Source organism: Ursus arctos, unplaced genomic scaffold (assembly GCF_023065955.2).
Source record: "Ursus arctos isolate Adak ecotype North America unplaced genomic scaffold, UrsArc2.0 scaffold_21, whole genome shotgun sequence".
Lineage (NCBI taxonomy): Eukaryota > Metazoa > Chordata > Mammalia > Carnivora > Ursidae > Ursus > Ursus arctos.
Genome location: NW_026622886.1, coordinates 43,012,118 through 43,032,901, shown reverse-complemented (window position 1 = coordinate 43,032,901; position 20,784 = coordinate 43,012,118). Strand labels below are relative to the sequence as shown.

The window sequence follows — 20,784 nt, the reverse complement described above, 5'->3', positions numbered from 1 at the left end:
CTATTGTCAACTTAATTATAAGTTTTGATCTTTTATTTTCTTGGACACATTATTTCAGTTTTTATTTTATTCTTAGTACTATCATATCCACATTTAAAGCCCCTTTAATTTTATAAAATCACAGTGTATGTTCTGTTATTCGTTAAGAATAACTTTTTTGGAAGCAGCACACATTGTTTCCTTTCTTAAAACAGGACAAGTGGAAAGCTGAGATTCCTGTAGGATCTGAGAAGTGGAGAAGCTTTTGAGGTTTTGCCCTCCTTTTCTTCCCTTGTTATTCCCATCTAGGTCTGTACTCTGTAAATCCTGATAGGTGGGTTAAGATGGAAAGGTTATTTATGAGTAGAGCAAGGGTGGTACAAGAGTTTACCTTAGGCAAACTAGTAGCTAGTTTTTGTCAAAATTTTGTTTTGATTGCTGATTTAATATCAGTATTCATAGTAATTTATTAAGTATACTTGACGTAACTGTTCCTGTCTTTGAGAATGGCTATGTATTTAATAGATCTATGAAACAATTGGAGAACTTCAGAGAACAAATGGGCAGTGGGCTATGTTGCAAAAGAATGTGCTGCCTTGTTCACCCTGTCCATTTTTAGATCAGTCTGGCTGATGGTGAAATGCAGAAGTGCTTGCCACACACACAGGTGCAGTGTTCTGCAGCTGTTGGAAACATTTGCCCCCTACTCCCCATTTCTTCACATATAATTATGCTCTGTTTAAGCCACTAAAGCTAGAAGATGGGATTTGAGAACTTGAATGTCTGTTTACAAAAAGGTACAACTCAGAGATAATTGGTCATTTAGGTAGCTGAATTTAACTGTGCCTAGATGACTTGAAGTTTCCAAAGACTAAAACCTAGCCTTAAGGTCATAGAGTTTTAAAATTATGAGAAACTGGGGCGCCTGGGTGGCACAGCGGTTGAGCGTCTGCCTTCAGCTCAGGGCGTGATCCCAGCTTTGTGGGATCGAGCCCCACATCAGGCTCCTCCGCTATGAGCCTGCTTCTTCCTCTCCCACTCCCCCTGCTTGTGTTGCCTCTCTCGCTGGCTGTCTCTATCTCTGTCAAATAAATAAATAAAATCTTAAAAAAAAAAAAATAAAAAAATAAAAAAAAATAAAATTATGAGAAACTGACTTTGAAAGTGCATGTCTACAGTTACTGCTCTCCAGGTTGAACTTCTTGAGGACAGGGCTTATATATTTTTATTTTTAATCTCCTGCAATTAGCTAATCTCTATCTGGCACATAGTAGGCACTTGATATATGTTTGTGAATATCTTTTGTTGGAAGATGAAGCCAAATTGTTGTTTAGATGTAGTATTAAATCAGAAAATTATGACTTTTTAAAAAAAAAGTGGTGGTCATGGATCACTTTATATTTTGATATGTCATGGAAAATCTTTACCTGGACTACAATTAGAGAACTTGGTTTTTAAGAGTTTTCCAAATCTAAGAGATAACAGTGTATTCTCCAACAGCAGTGTCTTTTCCTCATCCTCATTTTGGGCATTTTTCATCATAAGAAGATTACATCATAAGAAGTTTAAAGTTTAATAATTCCATATCTAGAGAAAGTTCTAGAGAAGAATGCTTTCCTTAAACTAAATAGAACAAATATTTTCTTAATAGAACAAATATTTTCTTTTCTGTGGTTGTTTTTTATATAATGAAAAGAATGTAGGCTTTGGAGTCAGATGTAGGTTTAAATCCCAGCTTTTAAAACTGTGTTTCCTGCAAGAAAGCAGTCTAACCTCATCGTGCATCTGTTTTTCTGTAAAAAATGGAAGTAATATCTGCTTTTAAAATAGTTGTGGAAGTTACCTCCTGAGTACATGGCATCAGTATTCCTGGAATCTGCCAACAGTTTAATAAATATAATTTCCTTTTTATTCAAAGGAAAAGGTTGTAGAGAAATCAGGATTATGTCACCCCCTGGCACTGGTGAAACTGTTACTCTAGGAGACTGCAGTATGCCTTCAGGCTGCTATTCATTCAGTATATATTTAGCATCAAATATCTGCAAGGCATGGAGATAGGTAGAGATTTTGCATTCTTGTTGGGGGAGGAAGCAAACAACAAATAGTTAAATTATAATATAAGTTAGCAGAGCTACTGACAGTAAATACATTGGGGTTCTGAGAAGGGGCGGGTCACAATGAGCTGCAGTGGTTAGGCATCCTTCATGACCGTAGCAGAGCTGCACGCAGGACCTTGAAGACAGAATGAAGGAGAAGGAAAAACATTCAGGCTTGAAGAAGACCAGAAGGATTGAAGGCTCAGTGTCTTCCTGGCAGAGCTTTTTTTTGGCTTTATTGACATATAACAGTGTGTAAGTTTAAGGTATACAGTGTGTTGATTGGATACATTTATATATTGCAAAAATGATTACTAGCATAGCATTAGCTAACACCTCCATCCTGTCACATAATTACCACTTTTTGTGTGTGTTGACTACATTTAAGATCTATTGTCTTAGCAACTTGCTGTATTACTAGCTATAGTCACCATGCTATGCATTAGATCCCCAGAACTTGTTAATCTTATAACTGGAAATTTATATCGTTTGACCAGTAGTTCCCTGTTTCCCCCACTGCCCAGCTCCTGGTAGCCACCACTCTACTCTTCTCTGGGTTTGGCTTTTTTGGATTCCACACATAAATGGTATTCATATAGTATTTGTCTTTCTCTGTCAGACTTGATTTCACTTAGCATAAATGCCCTGAAGATCCATCCATGTCACAAGTGGCAGGATTTCCTTCTTTCTCATGGCTGAGTACTATTCCATTGTGTGTGTGTGTGTGTGTGTGTGTGTGTGTGTGCATCTTCTTCATCCGTTCATCCATTGACGGACAGTTAGGTTGTTTCCATATCGTGGCTGTTGTGAAGAATGCTGTTGAACATGGGAGTGCAGATATCTCCTCAAGATCCTGTTTTCATTTCCTTTGGTTATACGTACCCAGAAGTGGGATTAGCTGGATTATATGATGGTTCTATTTTTAATTTTTTTGGCAACCTCCATACTGTTTTCCAAAGTGGCTGCATCAATTTACAGCCCACCAACAGTGCATAAGAATTCCTTTCTCTCCGCACCTTCACCAATACTTGTTACCTCATCTTTTTGAAGGTGGCCATTCTAACAGGTGTGAGGTGATATCTCACTGTGATTTTAATTTGCATTTCCCTGATGACTAGTGATCTTGAGCACCTATTCATGTACCTGTTGGTTATTTATATGTCTTTAGAAAAATGTCTATTCAGTTCCTGCTGGCAGAATATTTTGTATACTGATTTATAATTGATGATAGTTTCAAGTATTCAAAACAGAAGACTGAAATTGGAGTCAGTTTTCTGGAGAAAGCAGGAGGAAAGCACCCTGAATGTGCTGTTTCCTCAGTTTTCCCGACTCATGAACAGCAGATCATTTACTTTCTAAATGCTTAGGATTCTTAAACTTAATTGAGAGACTGGCTCCAACCCTTATTATATGTGCTTTTCTTTTTTAAAGCATAAGCAGAATAAAATGAATTCTGTGAGGTTTCTTGCTCAGAGGAATATATGAGAGACTCCAAGTTCCCTACATTATCTGCACCTACTGATTCCCTTAAGTAGTCTTATTGGTTTGACTTCATTTCTTGCTATTTGCCCTCTCCACTCTGTTAACATTTCCAGGAACAATACTGCAAGCATGCTACCACTTTAAAGCCTGTATATTTCTTGTTCTTTTGGTCTTGTTCTTTCTGGTAGCCACATGGCTTGTTCTCTATGTTCCTTCAGGTTTCTCTTCAAATGTAATCTTCTTAGGATGGCCTTCTCTGACCATCTTATTTAATACTGCTTTCCTCCCTCATGTCAAGCACCTTTCCTGCTGTTTTACCTCCAAAACACTTAGAACCGTTTGCCATACCATATATTTTTAAAATGTATTTGTACATTGTCTCTCCTAACATAAGCTTCTTGAGGGCAAGGATATTTAAAACTTTATTTACCGTCACATTTCCAGTGTCTAGCACAAAGTACTCAATAAATAATTATTAAATGAAAATCTTTCTAAAAGCTTTTTGAATTGTGCAAGAACTTTGGGCACCATAGGCTTTTCTTCTTTTTACTGCCATTGAGTGACAAAAATGGAGCCTTTCTGAGGAAAATATCAGTTTATTTGATCAACATTAAACATATATTTGTGAGTACATTTATAGGTTGATACACTTCATTTTTTTCCTTTTTATTTGGGCATTCATAATGGTTAATGAATTTGATCTCCATGTTGAGAGAATGAAAAATGTTAACAAAGGATAAGTAAAACCATTAACATTTTTGGAATGATGTGGAAGAGAGGTTTGGAGAAGGAGAGTTGACAGTGTGTCTAATTACATAGGAAAGTATCACAAGGTTAGAATTACTTCCTTGAAGCAAAATCTGATGGGAAATCATTTGACGATTTTGAGGGCTCTAGTAGTATAATTAAAGAAACATTTTTAGGAATTCGATACAGCCATTAGGGTAGTTTAAAGGGAAGAGAAGTCAAAATATTAAGGACATTTACAAAGAAAAGTTTGGTATATTTGAGGTTTGAAATAATCTGAACAAGAAAATTGAAGGAGAAATGGTGAAACCAGGAGGATTTGAGAAACCAAGAAAACAGTTAAGAGAAGCTGTTGGGGGAGGTGTAGAATATAAAGGAGGACAGTACTAGGTCTGAAACGGCTTCAAGGTTGTGCTGATTAGGGGACAGAAGAGGAAAATTTGAAATATCAGTGTGGCATTATCGTTGCTTTAGGGTAAGGGATAAGAACTATAATTTATTCTTAGATCCATGCCTAGAAAAGAGGCTTGTAAATGAGGCGTCACTTTTTTTGCCTTGGTATGCTTTTGGAATATGGTTTCTTCTTTATAAATGCTCAATTGGTGGGGGGGTGGGAGGGAGAGGAATATTTTCACGAGGGGTGGCAATATGAGGGTTTCCATTAAATATTGTAGGCAATATGGATGAAATAAAAGATACTGACATGTGGTGTTAGAAATACTGAAGTGATTTGGGGGAAGAAAAGTTAGACGTATAAGGATGCTGCTTTTAGAGGTGCATGGCTGGCTCGGTTGAGCACAAGACTCTTGATCTCAGGGTCATGAGTTTAAAGCCCCACGTTGGGTGTAGAGACTACTCAAAATAAAATCTTTAGAAAGAAGATGCTGCTTTTAGAAATGAAGGCTTTTGTTTTTTTAGAATTGCTGTTTTTAGATAGAGTTTCCTTTATAAAACTTATTCTCAAGGCTATTTGTTAACTTAATAGGTCTGTTAATTTCATAGGTGACAGTTGTGGTTCTAGGTAGTTTTACTATAAGCATCTTTGCTGCAAGCATTTTGATAATAAGGTAATTTTGCCATAAAAGATAAATAACTGGTTGACAGTTCGGTTTGACAGTTTAGTTTCATTTCTCCATTGACCCAGTAGTCCCATTTTTATATTACCTAAATCTTAGTCAGCCCTCGTCATGGTCTATACAGTAGTGCAGGGTTTTGAACCCACGTTTCCTATAAACTTTGGAATGTCTGTCAGCAGATATGTGACAATACACCAAGAGGAAACAACAGCATAGAAGGCTTTCACAACACAGTACGAAGCTTATTTACAAATATGCATCCTTGTATTTATGAACTGATACCTCTCTTAATGATGGAAGATATTTTAGCATAAAAAGTGCAATGCTGAACGAGGAGACAAATCAACAGGGAAAAAACTATGTAATACTATGAACAAAAGACTTTGAAGACAAGTGCTTAGGTACAGTCCACACAATGAAATTAGTTATTTGCACAGTATTGCCATGAATCTACACTATGCATTTTGATGTATTCAGATATTTTGTAATTCATAATAAAGTCCTTTTGACTTTGTTATTCATCGTACATGTTTCATTATATCCTTTTTAATGAGTGTCCTTTTTTTTGTGGTTTTATAGCTGATTAGTTATTCTGTTAAATGCTAGCGGTTGTCATAGGAAATTGGGGAAAATTTTTTTTGACATAAGGTGTGTAGGATGGAAAGTATATTATTGGCTTTTAATATACACTATCAGGTATCTCAGCCCATTAGACAAGAGGCAGAAATCTAGAAGGATACGAAGGGCAGAGCAATTCTTTCAACAGAATAATTGTTCTGCTCTATAACTTTCTTTGTTATCCTGTCCCCTTCCCTTCCCAGTTGCTTTGAACTTACCCTTCTCAGCCTTCTGCAGTGTTAACACACAGGGTAGAATAAAGAGGGGTGGATTTAACCTAGATATCACAACCAGAACTTTCTGAGCACTAACCGTATGTATAGTACTATGCTTGGCTCCAGGCACACAAATATGAGTGACACATGGTCCCTGTTGTGAGAATTTCACAGTAGGATAGTCTAGTGGGAGAACACCCACAATCTATGGTAATACTTTCATGGAGATACTTGAAGAGTTGGTTTTCCATTTAATAATCTTGACAAAAAATGATTTTGTTCACGGTCAAAAAGATAAGGCCATCATGGCTTTTCTTCATAGACATTAAAACCTGTTTTTTAGAATTGCATGTTTTAATATTTTTTAAAGTTATTTTTATAAAGAGCAAATAAATACTTGTTCTTCTGGTGTTGTCTGACCAGTTTATTTTAAGTAGATTTAAATCATTTTCTGTAATATATTGAACTAAATACAGCTTCATTCTAAATTGTTCAAATTTTACATTAATAAAAATTAATGTTATTAAAAAGTATCTTTTTAGTACAAGCCTGTTGTGATTCATAACATTTTATTTAATCTTTAAGCTATATTTTTTCTTCTTCCTAGTCCCCTACTGAGTGCTTTTTGATCTTCTATCATTCAAAAATTTTTCTTTTCCAGCATTAAAACCCTGTTACTTTAGAAAAATGTCTGAAAACCCATTAGCAAATCCCTTTAGATGATCGCAGGATACATTTTTCCTTGCTTTTTTTTGTACCTTGTTAAACTGGTCTCACACATGAAACTTCTTAGAATCAGGCAGTTCCTGATTCCTATGGGACTTCCTGTTTTCTCAAATAAAAATAGAAAAGCACCTCAGAAAAGAAACCTGGTCAGTGTGAACTACTTTGTAGGCTCAGTTAGTCTTTGTTGTGACCTGGATTATAGATATCCAGGTATCTGAAAGCTCTGAATATTTTTGCATGTAATTTTCAAATAGATGATAAGGAGGAGATTCTAAATAATAACCATGAGAGATACTACATGTTTAGCCATAAACTTGTTTGTATATTTTTTAGGGGAGTTGGGTGTAGGGAAGTTGGATGAAAAAATGCTAAATCCTTTTTATAATATATACTGGCGATACGAAATTATTTAATATTGAGACAATTCTTAGCTTCTCTGATCTGTATATTTATTTCTTGCCACTTTTCCAGATGTTAGCAATGAGTAGGAAGTTGTTTTTATTATTATTAGAAGTCAGAATTTTGAAAGAATTTAGTTTTAAAAAGCATCTTGTAGATTTCCTTAAGTAGTAACTGCTTTTAATCTATATTTCGAGGAGAAAGCAAGTTTGGTAGAAGCAATGTAGTCAGTAACAGTAATAGGTAACATTTATTAAGTGCTTGACACTAAGCCAAGCATTTTATGTGGTTTATCTCATTTAATCTTCACAACAACTGTATAAGGTAGGTGTCGTTGTAACATCCTTCCTTTACAGGAGGGAAAGTACAACTTAGGGTAGCTAAGAAGATGGTAGTTCATGGTCATGTTGCTAGTGAGTGATGGAGCTGGGACTTGAACCCAGACACTCAGACACCAGAGCACTGCTCTCAGTTATTATAGAGAAAACCACAGATTCAAAGTTAAGAATGGTGAATATAGTAAGTCTCAAAAATTACTACCCTAACCTTTATTATCATCAGTTTGTTTACATTTTGTTTACATGTTCACATTCAGTTTTAGCAGAGTACATGCTGGCATTTCAGAGGGCTTGTTTAGGGGGTTTCTCATTCTCATTCTCAAATGATGCTAATAGTTCTCTTTTTTTCTTTCCTTGATAGTAAAAAACCCCTTTGATGAAACATTTGGAAAAATACAAGTAAGTAGAAGATCGTAAAACTGATATTTTGTCTCATGTTTTATATGGTAAAGTACTAGGATGACTGTCAACTAAAAAAATGCTAATTTAAAAAATTCTCTTAAGCTGAAACAATTTTCTTATTTTGAGTATTCTTTAATGTTAATATAATTAAATCTGAAACAGATTTTTCTCCTAAGAGCTGAATTGTTTATTACTTTAAGGTAAAAGTCAACTGCCAAGTGAAATGGTATTGGCATGTTATCTGGGGATCAGGTCTTAACCTTTAGAGGTATGCCTGTTTTAAGTTGCTGGATATTCTGACAATTTTTGTCCTCTGCCCTCACCTTGTCTCTTTGGATTTTTTGTTCATTGGCATGCCTATTCAACCATCAGGAAGGCAAAGATTTAGAAAGAAACATGATTCTTAGGCTACCTATTTATGATTCCTTTTCTTTGTAAAGGATCTATAATACTAATTGTAACCTAAATTTTACTCACCTGAAAATATTTTTCACTTACCATCATTATAGGCACTTCAAAGATTGAAGTATTTGAGCTTATATTATAATGCACAATTAGTTAGTAATTTATTATAGGAATAGACAGTAATATGGACCTGTATATAAAACATTATTTATTGTGCTTAAAGAATATTTAATAATGTGTAATCAAATCCTTAGAATATTACTTTAGATTGTTAGAGTGGGATTTTATATTGACTGTGTTTAGTAATATTCTTTTGTGGTGATACTTGTTTTAAAAAAGGTTGATTTTATCAATTATGATATTAAGTATAATGTTGCAATTGGCATCATCATTTAAATCCATACAATATACTCATTGCACATTGGAAATACAAGACCTTATTTTCTTCTATATAATTTTCCCCATGGGAGAAACTGAAGTTTTGAACCTCTAAATAATAGTAATAATTGTAATATAGGTAGTGGCAGTTCACTTATATTAAGTGATTATTCTCTCCCAGGCACCACGCTTAGTGTTTAAAATCCATTATTATCATTTAATGAGAGACTTAATACAAACAGTTGAAAATTTCCTTGAGAAAATTGGCAGAGAATAGAAGAGGGAACTATTTAAAGGTGACAACATATGAGAGAATTTGGGAGAGTTGCCCTATAGTTTGATTTTTATCCACCCAAGAACAAGAGCTTTGCTTCAGAAAATGGTATGGCTTACTGAAAGAAAATCTGGACCTTACCAAAATAGACAGTTGAAAGGTAGCTATTTCAAGTTACAGTATAAAATCATTTTTGTTTAATGAAAGTTTACTTGAAAGCTTACTTTTAAGTATGGATTTATTTGTAGATCTTTAAACTTGTTTTCAGGGTGATTAGGAAAGCCAGTGTGAGACACCTTTCAAGCTGAAGTTAGGAGACAGTTGGACAAGCAGTCAGAATAGAAGAAGACTGTAATGAAACTAAAAGTCAATATAAGTTTCTATAAGTATGTAACTTTAAAATTTGATTTACATGTTTTTCAGATTTATTTCTAGTTTAGCATATTGGTGCTAAAGGTAATTGAACCAAAGCCTTTCTTTTTCTTCCTCAAAACTGATCACATTAATAACATCTTACATAAAAACTATTTTTAGATCATAATTTAGTTGATCATGCACTTGAGAGCCTTGTAATATATAGGTGGTCATTTTTCATAAAGTGCCATTGAAAAAATAATTTTTGAAAAAAATTATAGTTTAGCTTTTTGGGTGCTTAAATTCTCTATATGAGAATGTAACAGTATGTAGGTTTATTGTCTCATGGGATTCAGTTACATCTGATTAGATTTTATTTTTTCTACTTATCTAGTCCGTTGTTAATATTTGTGAGTCAAAAGATGAGGTTTATTCCCAGGCCTCTGGTATTCATTAGAGATGTAATCACAGAGACAGGTGTCAAATTTTTGGATTTAGTTTTGTTTTTGAAAGGGGAGTAGGAATGGGCATGATCAGGACATATAAAAGAAAAGGAAATTGCTCTCTTTTACAGATAAGGGAGGAAATAAACTTCAAAACTCTTAGCTTCTTTAATCACAAAACTTAATCAGATTTACCTTGGTTTTATGTATGGAGTCCACACACTATACTTTCTATTAGAACTCTTTCTCATCCTATTATATCGAATATATTTATTAAAAATGATTTTTGTGGTTTCATATATCACAAATGCATAGCTTTCAGAATCCTGGCTTTCAGCCCCAGCAGTTACCCTTTGATGTCTGATGCTTACAGTTTGGATTTTTAAGCTTACACAAAGATAAGGGCTGGCTTCATTCAGAATCTGCTTGAGATAGAGTTGGGGGGGTTGGAAGTTAAGCGTTGGAAGGCAAGGAGTCAGCTGAAGGAATGTCCCATGATACCTATCAGCAATCTCCTATAAAACCACGGACGCTGGTGGTAGGGTAGTGGAGCCTTTAATAAGTTTTCTTCTTCCTAGTATCAGTGAGTAAAGCTGCATTGACAAACACGTGTACACTTGTCTCTCTGTCCCTAAAAATACAGCATGAAAATAAAGGGATGAAGTTGCATGTCGTTAGACGTATAAATGTTACTTTCCCAGCTTTTTATATCCTAGTCGTTTTTATCCAGTATTACTGTTTTGTTTGACACATCAGGAAGAACAGAAATAATAAAGATGCAGCCTTCTCAGTGAATCATGAATTTATTCCAGATAGTGTGATAAGCTTATCCCTTCTCTTGACTTACACTTCCCCATTGCTTGCGTTGGTCCCTCTTAATTGTGATTGCTCTGAAATTGTGGGTCTCATTGCCTTCAGCTACTTGGCAGGGTGCTTAGACATTGCAATGGACTCCTCTCTTGTTTTCTTTCATATGTTCAGTGTACTATTCCTGATGCACAGGTGTGTTTTATTTTCCTGCTCCTGAATTTTTAGAATGAAGTCAAAGTCTTTGTTTTGGTTCCTAGCAGTTGATTCCAAACTATTTTTCCGGTAGTGTGCTGAATCAAAGTAGGTGACTGATTATGTAAGAAACATAATCAGTGCCTTTATGCCTTTGCTCATGCTGTTTCTTTTGCCTAGAATGCTAGTCAATTCTGTTCTTCCTGTGAAGCCAACTCAAATATTCTCTTTCCCATAAATGGCTCTTCCCTTCCCTCTCTCTTATATATTTACATTATACTTTGTTTGCAGCTTTAGCACTTAAGTATGTTTTTGCCCTTGAGAGCAGGAACCGTCTTGTTTACTGGGCCACTTGCTTTGCTGAGAATAGTTCTTAACTCCTATTACTAGATACTCATTAAATGTTTTACTTTAATGGTTCATAAATTTATACAGGACCACTTTGGGGGCCTAGGAGAGGTTGAGGATCAAAGTGTCAATAGTCATTCCCTTATTGTGTGGTTGAATCAGATTAAGACAAAACATGAAGGGCCGCCTTGAAGTCTCATAAGAACAATAGACGTAAGTGTGCATTGTGTAAAAGAGGATTGAGAGCATTGCTTTGGTGGTTGTGGGAGTTTGTTGTACAGAAGACCTTTTTTGAGCACTAACCTTGGTGCCAGTTTCCCAATCAATCCTCAAGAAAGCAAAATGTTTAGAGTGATGATTTAGATTTAAATTAGGGTTTAAAAAATATATGGTAGTCATTGTTTAAATATGAATTTGTCTTTGGATTATGTAGCTTTTATGATTTTAAATTATTTACTGTTTTTTTTTAATAAGATTATTTGGTACATGTTTTTGAATTAGATATTTTATAATTTCTTTTAATTTTAGGAAAGTAAGAAAAATCTTATGATGAACACTTTATACAAGCTTCATGATCGGTTGGCACAGCTTGCAGGTAATTGTAAAATTCATAGTGTCTAAAAGTGTTTTGAAAATTAATTTCTATATATAGCATGCTATATCAGTAGAAATAGTTTTTCCAAGTCTTGTGTTATGTTTGCAGATTTTCTCTTTAGAAATTTCTGTTACCTATACAGAGTAGTTTTTATTTTTATAGATCTATGTAATTAAGGCCATTTTCCTGCCTGCCCGTATGTATTAGATGAAATATATATTATATAATTCTAAAGTCAATCAAATTTCTTCATTGCATTAATAGTAACAAAAAAAATTTTGAAAGTTTATGTATCTCGTTGAATTGGGTAAGCAGTAAATTAACTAAAACCCTAGATTAAATATAAAAGTGCAGATTTTCCTTTGCTAGTTGATTAGGTATCATTTCCTGGGATAAAGTAAATATATTCTAGAATTTTTTCTACTGATTCTTTGCATTTTCTTCATATTCTGCTCTTAGTAAGTCTTTTAACATCTATAAGCTGTAGCAACAACTTATCTGCTTTATTATCTTAGCTTTTTTTAGTTATTCTTATTTCACATGTAAGCTAAAAGAAGAGACTTTGGATTATCTTCTTGTTAAAGAAGTTACAGAAAAGAAAAATATAGTTTTCTAACTTTTGTATATAGCAGATCTTTTTGTAGAAATCAGATCACTGGTAGAAGGTAAATATGGAAGTTTTTTGGTCAAGTGGAGGCCTTTAGGATCCTTATAGTTCCCCATTCTCATATCAGTCTTTGTTTTTTTGCAGGGGGAGGGTCCTTAACTCTGGTCAGTTTTTTAATGCTCATAATTGTGTGTATATCACTAAAAGCCTTCTTTACATTAATTGATTGACTTTCATATTCATATACTACAGTCTAATGACATTTATTTGGTATGCTGTAGTTCCCAGAAATAGGTTAAGTATATACTCTGGCTAGGAATACCTGATGTTACTACCACAGGCTTCTACAGCTGTCTCTATAGCATTATTTTATGCAGTGTGCTGGATTAGCATAATCTGGGGTACTTTTAAAAATCTAGATTCCTTCCTCTAGAGCAGGGGTCAGCAAACTTTTTTCTGTGAAGGGACCAGATAGTAAGTTTTTTGGGCTTTGTGTGCTAGACTTGTTCATGTCACGGTTACTAAATTCTGCTGTTACAGCATGAAAGCAGCCATAGATAATACATAAATGAATGAGTATGGCTGTGTTCCAATAAAACTTCATTTATAAAAAATCCAGTAAAACTTCATTTATGTTTGAGGTAGGGCAGATTTGGCTATGGGCTGTGGTTTGCCATCCTCTGCTATAGAACTGTGGAAACAGAATCTTGGAGGATGCATCATAAAGTTGGAAGACTTACTTGTTTAATAGGTATTTCTTCCTTTTTTAAGACTATGACCATTAAAATCCGACTACTTGCACAAGGCCGATAAATAGGAATATGGCTACTTTTATAATAGAACAATTTGCCAAGGAGTTTGCTTTAATTATTACACTTTCATGTTAAAAAAATTTTTTTTTAAAAATCATTTGAAAAGAAACAGGGCAGGAAGAGCTTAAAATTGAAGCTCAATATAAGGAAATTGATTTCTAATAACCATAGATAGCCTGAAAAGGCTTTGGATTTTCTTATAGTTATAAGGAAGGGAAAATGTGGTTTGGGATGTACTGCATTTCTTTGTAGAAACCAGATCATAGCTAGAAGTTTCTGTCTGATTTCCCTGTTGATCTGTGTTATAATAGTTTTTAAAGCATGCACACACCTTGCTAAAAATAGGCATAGCCACCATCCTTATACACAGAATGTACATTTTAATTTGAACTTATTTGAATCCTTGAATTAATAGCTTTAGTAATAAATGTGTAAGTTACCACAATGAATTTCCCCTCTTGAAAAACAGTGACTCTCTGGAGGGCCTTCTGTGTGCCAAGATCTGTGGATAGGCATCAGTGTGACATGGTTCCTACTCTGACCAACGATTCAGTTGGAAATAGAAGGCATGTTCCTATCTGGACTATTTAGAAATGCATTTAAAGATTGCGGTTTATGTAAAGATAATTATTTGTTTTTTATTACCTACTGGATTTTTTATAGGAAATTAAATAGTGTTTATCTTCTTTCTTTATTGATTATAATAATATAACCTGTAATTGTGTAATTTGAGAATATTTTGATTAATCATGTTTGTTTTCTTCTCTTTATCATAGTACTGTTTCAAAATTAATAATATGCTAATCTTTCCAGGAGATCATGAATGTGGCAGTTCTAGTCAGAGAACACTTTCTGTCCAAGAGGCAGCTGCATATTTAAAAGTAAGCAGTACAATTAGAATTTTGATAACTTTATTCTTTTATATAAATTATATATAAATTATTACAACTTACACAAAAGTACCACACATTTGATTTCTTTAATCGTACTGTTACAAGCTTGGGCCTGTTGTTTGGTGTAATGTGAGCAGATACAGAAGCAGAATTACTCAACATATTTTGTTTTAGTTTGTTTTAGAACATTCTCTCATATAATTAATTTGGAAAGGGTACAAACAACATTGGTGTGAGAGAAATTGAGATAGGTAAGTAGCATGTAAGAAAGCAAGTAAGCATCTAACCATTGTCATTTATTTTAAATCTTCTGCTCCAGATTAATGTCATCTCAGGGTGCTAAGAGAATTTGCAGATGAATTTTCTAAACCACTATATGTAATGTTTTAGGAAATACTATACGAAAGGAAGGATACAGAAGATTAAGGTGAATGAGTGTTAAGTGTTAAGATGGGCAGGATTTTTTATTTTTTTATTTTTTTATTTTTATTTTTTTATTTTATATTTTTTAAAGATTTTATTTATTCGACAGAGATAGAGACAGCTAGTGAGAGAGGGAACACAAGCAGGGGGAGTGGGAGAGGAAGAAGCAGGCTCATAGCGGAGGAGCCTGATGTGGGGCTCGATCCCAGATCGCCGGGATCACGCCCTGAGCCGAAGGCAGACGCTCAACCGCTGTGCCACCCAGGCACCCCTCTTCCTTTTTTAAGGCTGAATAATACTGCGCACACACCCACCCATCCACCACATTATCTTTATCCATTGATCTGTAGATAGATGTTTATGTCGTTTCCACTTTTTGGCTATTGTGAGTAATGCTGCAGTGAACATGGAGTGCAAATATCCTTCAGATCCTGTTTCAGGTTCTTCTGGGTAAATACCTAGAAGTGGAATTGCATATGATAGTTTTATTTTAATTTTTTGAGGAACTTCCATGCTGGTTTCCATAGTGGTTATACTGTTTTACATTCCCACCAACAGTTTCCAAGGGTTCCTTTTTCTCCACATTCTCAAAAACACTTGCTTTTTTGTTTTATTTTTTAATAGCCATCCTCACCGGTGTAAGGTGATATCTCATTGTAGTTTTGGTTTGCATTTCCCTGGTGATCAGTGATGTTGAGCATCTTTTCTTATGCCTATTAGACATTCGTTTGTCTTCTTTGGAGAAATGTTTATTCAAGTACTTTACCCATTTTTTAATCAGGTTATTTGATTTTGTTATTGAGTTGTAGAAGTCCCTTCTTTATTTTGGATATGGCTTGCAGATATTTTCTCTCATTCCTAGGTTGCCATTTCACTCTGTTGATTCTTTCCTTTGTTTGCAGAAGCTGTTTAGTTAGATGTAGTTTCTTTTGTCTGTTGTTTTTGTTGTTGCCTGTGCTTTGTGTCAATAACCCAAAAAACACTGCCAAGACCAATGTTATAAAGCTTTTTCTCTAGGAGTTTTATCTTTTCATGTCTTAGGTTTAAGTCTTTGATCCGTTTTGAGTTGATTTTTTGTGTATAGTGTAAGATAAGGGTCCAATTTCATTCATTTGCATGAGGAAATCCAGTTTTGTCAACACCATTTTTTGAAGAGACAGTCCTTTTCTGATTGTGTGTTCTTAGCACCCTTATTGAGGATCAGTTGACTGTATTATGTGTGAGTTAATTTCTTTATTTTCTTTCATTGGTCTGTATGTCTGTCTGGGCCAGTACCATACTGTTCTGATTACTGTAGCTTTGTAATATGCTTTGAAGTCAGGAAATGTGAGGCGTCCGCCTTTGTTCTTCTTGCCCAAAATTGTTTTGACGGTTTGGCTAATCCTTGTGGCTTCATATAAATTTTAGGATTGGTTTTTCTATTTCTGAGAAAATGCAATTGGGGTTGCAATTGATAGGGATTGCATTGAATCTATAGAATACTTTGGATAGCATGGACATTTTAACAATATTAAGTTTTTTAATCCATAAGCATGGGGTGTCTTTCCATTTGTGTTGTGAATTTCTTTTAGTAATGTTTTGTAGTTTTACATGTACAAGTCTTTTACCTCCTTAGTAAAGTTATTCATAGGTATTCTTTTTGATACTATTATAAATGGGATTTTCTTAATTTCATTTTCTGATTGTTCATTTTTAGTGTATAAAAGTGCAACTGTTTTTGTATGCTTATTTATCCTGCAACTTTGCTGAATTTGCTTATTCTAACAGTTTTGTGTGAGTGAGAGACAGTGAAAGAGACAGAGAGAGATGTATCTATATGTGTATATGTAATCTGTAGGGTATAAGATGTCACCTGTAAACAGGTACTTTCTCTTTTTTCTTTCCAATTTGGATGACTTTTATTTCCTTATCTTACCTAATTGTTCTAGCTAGGATTTCCAGTACTATGTATTGAATAGAAATGACAACAGTGGACATCCTTATCCTGGCCGTGTTCCTATTCTCCAGGGAAAAACTAATATGATATTAGCTGTGAGCTTTTCATATGTGGCCTTTATTATATCGAGGTAATTTGCTTTATTCCTACTTTGTTGAGTGTTTCTAATCACGAAGAGGTATTGATTTTGTCAGATGCTTTTTCTGCATCTGTTGAGATGAACGTGTGATTTTTATCCTCATTCTGTTAATGTGTGTATCCTACTGATTGGTTTTTTATATGTTGGACCATCATTGGATTCCAGGAGTAAATCCTCCTTGGTCATGGTGTGTGATCCTCTTAATGTGCTGTTGAATTTAGTTTGATAGCATTTTGTTGAGGATTTTTAACATCTGTATTTATCGAGAACATTGATTTGTATTTCATTTCTTGTGTGTTTTTGTTTGGCTTTGGCATCAGAATAATGTTGACCTCATAAAATGAGTGTGAAAAAGTGTTTCCTTCTCTTCAATTTTTTGGAAGAAGTTGAGAAGGATTAGTGATGTTTGGTAGAGTTCTCCAGTGAAGCCATCGAGTCCTGGGTTCTTGTTTGAGAGGTTTTTGATAACTGATTCAATCTCCTAACCAGTTACAGTCTGTCCAGAGTTTCTATTTCTTTGTGATTCAGTCTTGGTAGGTTATATGTTTCTAGGAATTTATCTATTTTTTCTCTAGGCTATCCAATTTGTTGGCAATTAATCCTTTGTATTTCTGCGACATCAGACTTACTATCTTCTCTTTTCTTTCTGATTTTGAGTTTTCTTTTTCTTTTGAGGCTTTTCAGTTTTACTGATCTTTTCAAAAAACCAACTTCTTTTTGTCTGTTCTCTGTTTTATTTATTTTTACTCTCATCTTTAATATTTCCTTCTGCTAACTTTGGGCTTAGTTTATTCTTTTTCTAGTTCCTTGAGGTTGTTTATTTGAGATCTATCTTCTTTTTTAATGTAGCTGTTATCACTGTAAACTTCCCTTTTAGTACTACTTTTGCTGTATCCCATAATACAGCAATTTGGGCTTCTTGAATCTGAATGTCCATTTCTTTCCCCAGATTTGGAAAGTTTTCTGCCCTTTTCTCTCTTTTCCTTTTGGGACTTCCATAATATATATATTGGTCTGAGTGGTGATGTCCCATAGGACCCTTAAGCTTCCTACATTCCTCTTCATTGTTTTTTCTTTTTGTTCCTCTGACTGGATAATTTCAAATGACTTCTCTTTGAGTACCTTGATTCTTTCTACTGTTTGATTAAGTCTGCTATAAACCCATCTAGTGAATTTTTCAATTTAGTTATTATATTCTTCAGCTCCAGAATTTGTTTTGTTGTTTTTATTTTTCCGTCTTTATTGATGTTCTCATTTCATTCATGTGTTGTTTTCCTGGGCTTGTTGAGCATCTTTATGACAGTTATTTTGAAATTTTTGTCAGGTAATTCATATACCTTAGTTCCTTTAGGGTCAGTTTTTGGAGGTTTATTTTGTTCCTTTAGTTGGGCCCAGTGTTATTGTTTCCTTCTTGTGCCTTGTGTCTTAGTTGGGATCTATGCATTTGAAGACACAGCCGTATCTCCCAGCCTTTAGAGACTGCCTTTGTGCAGAGAAGACCTTCACCAGAGATTTCAGATAGAGATTCTTGGGTCCTCTCAAACCTTTTCTGTAGATGCATCTCTGGATTTGTGGGTGCAAATTCCCGACTAAAAAGATTTTGCAGGGTTTTTTGTTTTTTTTTTTCCCAGGATCTTGTAATCTCTTGCTCCCTCTGGTGTCTGTCTGCTGTACTGTGGGTCCTCTGGAGCAGCAGCGAGCTGTCGTGCTCTTTTTTTGTTCTCAGCAAACCCCAAGCCTTTAGACTATGTAAGGTCTCCTCAGTGCTCTGAGACAAGTGATACAGAAACCAGTCCCTTTGGCGGCTCCCTGAGAACTTGGGACATTGGACACATACTTCGACACTTTCTTTCCTCAGGGAGAAGCCAGGAGTTTGGGGGTTTCTCCTACTCGTTTTTCACTGATCTGCGGAGAAGGGCAATGGCGAGTGAGTAGGTACTAGTTCAAACCATTGCCTTTGTTCTCAGCTGCATTCAAGCTGGTGCTCTTACCTGTCAGTGCTTAGATTCAGGCAAGACAGAAACCAGTCCTTCTGGTAGCCTCTCAGAAATACTAAACATTAGACTTATGTTTCAGTCTTTTCTTCCCCTTTTCAAGGATAAACCAGGAGTTGGGAATTTTCTTCTGGTTGCACCACGTTGTGCCACAGGACGGGGCTCTGGTGAGCGAGTGCTACCAATTTTCCTGCTGGCTTCCATGCTGCTAGTTTCACACTTGCTTGGGTTGCAGGAGCCTTTTAACTGGTTTCTGGATCTCTTACAAAGGGAATTGGTCTGTGTATTTTTGATTTTGTGAGTCCATGGGGAAAGGATGGTCTGGGGCTTCCTATTCTGTCATCTTGCTGATATCACTGCCTCTCTCTCTTTTTTTAAATCTAGAATATAGCCTTTTTTTAAAGGCTTTCATTAAAGTTGTGATGAATTTCCCATGATATGCTTGTTAAAAAAGAGAAATGTGGATTGTTTTTAACTTGATTCAGATTAGCTTAATCTACTTAATGTAGATATCCAAAAGATGTTAAGACAGTATAATGATAATATGTGGGTTCACATTCTGGCACTGCCACATAAAAGCTGTGTGTCTTGGTAAAGTTCTTTCACTTTTCTGTACCTGTTTCTTAGTATGAAAGTGAGACTGTTATTAATTCTTGTCAGAGTGGTTGGGAGACTGAAGTGCTCAGTGCCTGATGGTTATAGTAGCTTCCCAATAAATTTTGGTTCTTTTTCTGTGTTTCTTAATTAATTAAATCTGGGTCACTCTGGAGAGATGTTTCTAATAACATGTTATAGGATTTGTCTTCACAACCTACCTTGTTCCCTTCTTCATTTTCAGTTTTGACCTAGATGAGAACACTGGTAACAGACAAATTTGTGCAGAGTATAATAGCTAATAGATTGGATAGCTAAAGAATCAGGATCCAAAAAGATCTTAAATTAGGTGGAGTTATGACTATGGGGCTCTGTCTTAGGGATGGAAGAATTGCTAAGTGGATTGTGGAGGTGGGAGCAAAGAAGGGATTGGATTGAGTAGGCTACTGAGGACACAGAATAAAATATTTCTCGAGGAGGGGCATAGCACGTGGGAATCCAAAGCAAGTAAGTAGTTCTTTATGAGATAATTGAAAGTGTTTGTATTTTTAGCAGTAGAAAAAACTGATCCCAAGCAGTGCTCCCTGTTTTCTCTCTCCTCTCTCTCTTTATCAGTTAAATATCTTAGAGAGGTAATGGCACTGATATGTGTTGTGGTTGGTCATAAATTCCTGGAACAGGATTAATTCACATTTCAGAAGAACCTGAGACTCTTAAAAGCTCCTGAGTACTCCATTTAAAGGACTAAAGGGAAGGGATAGAGCTTGGAGTGGGATAGGGATTGATTAGTTAAGCTAGAGCTGAGGAAGAGGCAGGTGTTCCTGTGCAAGGATGATTAACCACTACCCCCTTCCCCCATTTGGTTGCAGCTGTGGGTCAGCAATAAGATAAGGTAAAAAGAAGGGACACAGAGCCAGGGTTGGGACAAGTCAGAATCTAAGCCAGGCAGCAGTAGGGTATGAGAGATTATTTCTACTAAAGATTGGCAACAGAGGAGTTACTGGACATATCCATGCATGAGATGAGTTGGAAACTCTGTATTGAGTTAAAAAAATGGAGATTAATGAACTCCAGTCTTAAGAGATTTTCATATCTTTTACCTGGAATTATTTTGTTTTAGATTGGTTTTACTTTTTTTTAAAATTCAATAGAATTTCTAATTAAGTTTTTACAAAAGATTTTGGATTAGTTCCAGTCTTAATTAGTTAAGTGAAGTTACTTTGTATTTTCAAATGCTGTGAAACCTGGTATGGCTTGTTACCACCAATGATGTATTTTGGGTTGCCACTTCAAAAAAAAGAGCATTAAACAGGAATTTTTCCCCATAAATAAAATTTTAAGGTCTAGATAAAACTTTTAAGTATTATTTTTAATAGTTTTTTTTTTTTTCAGTATAACATTAAGTCATGCTCATGATTTAACTAATGGTAAAAAAAGGAGAAAAGCATTTCAGATTCACCACCTGAAGCTAACCACTCATTTTGGGTTCATTTTTCTCTAGTTTTATCT

At 35.0% G+C, this 20,784-nt stretch overlaps 1 protein-coding gene across 1 annotated transcript in view; it reads left to right on the top strand.

Moving 5' to 3' along the window:
• Positions 1-20,784, top strand: part of LEMD3 (LEM domain containing 3) — a 61,325-nt gene that overhangs the window by 19,499 nt on the left and 21,042 nt on the right. Inside the window, exons 2-4 of the mRNA XM_026499604.4 lie at positions 8,038-8,075; positions 11,811-11,877; positions 14,110-14,177. Coding sequence (XP_026355389.1) covers positions 8,038-8,075; positions 11,811-11,877; positions 14,110-14,177 — 173 coding nt within the window. The remainder of the gene's footprint in view (positions 1-8,037; positions 8,076-11,810; positions 11,878-14,109; positions 14,178-20,784) is intronic.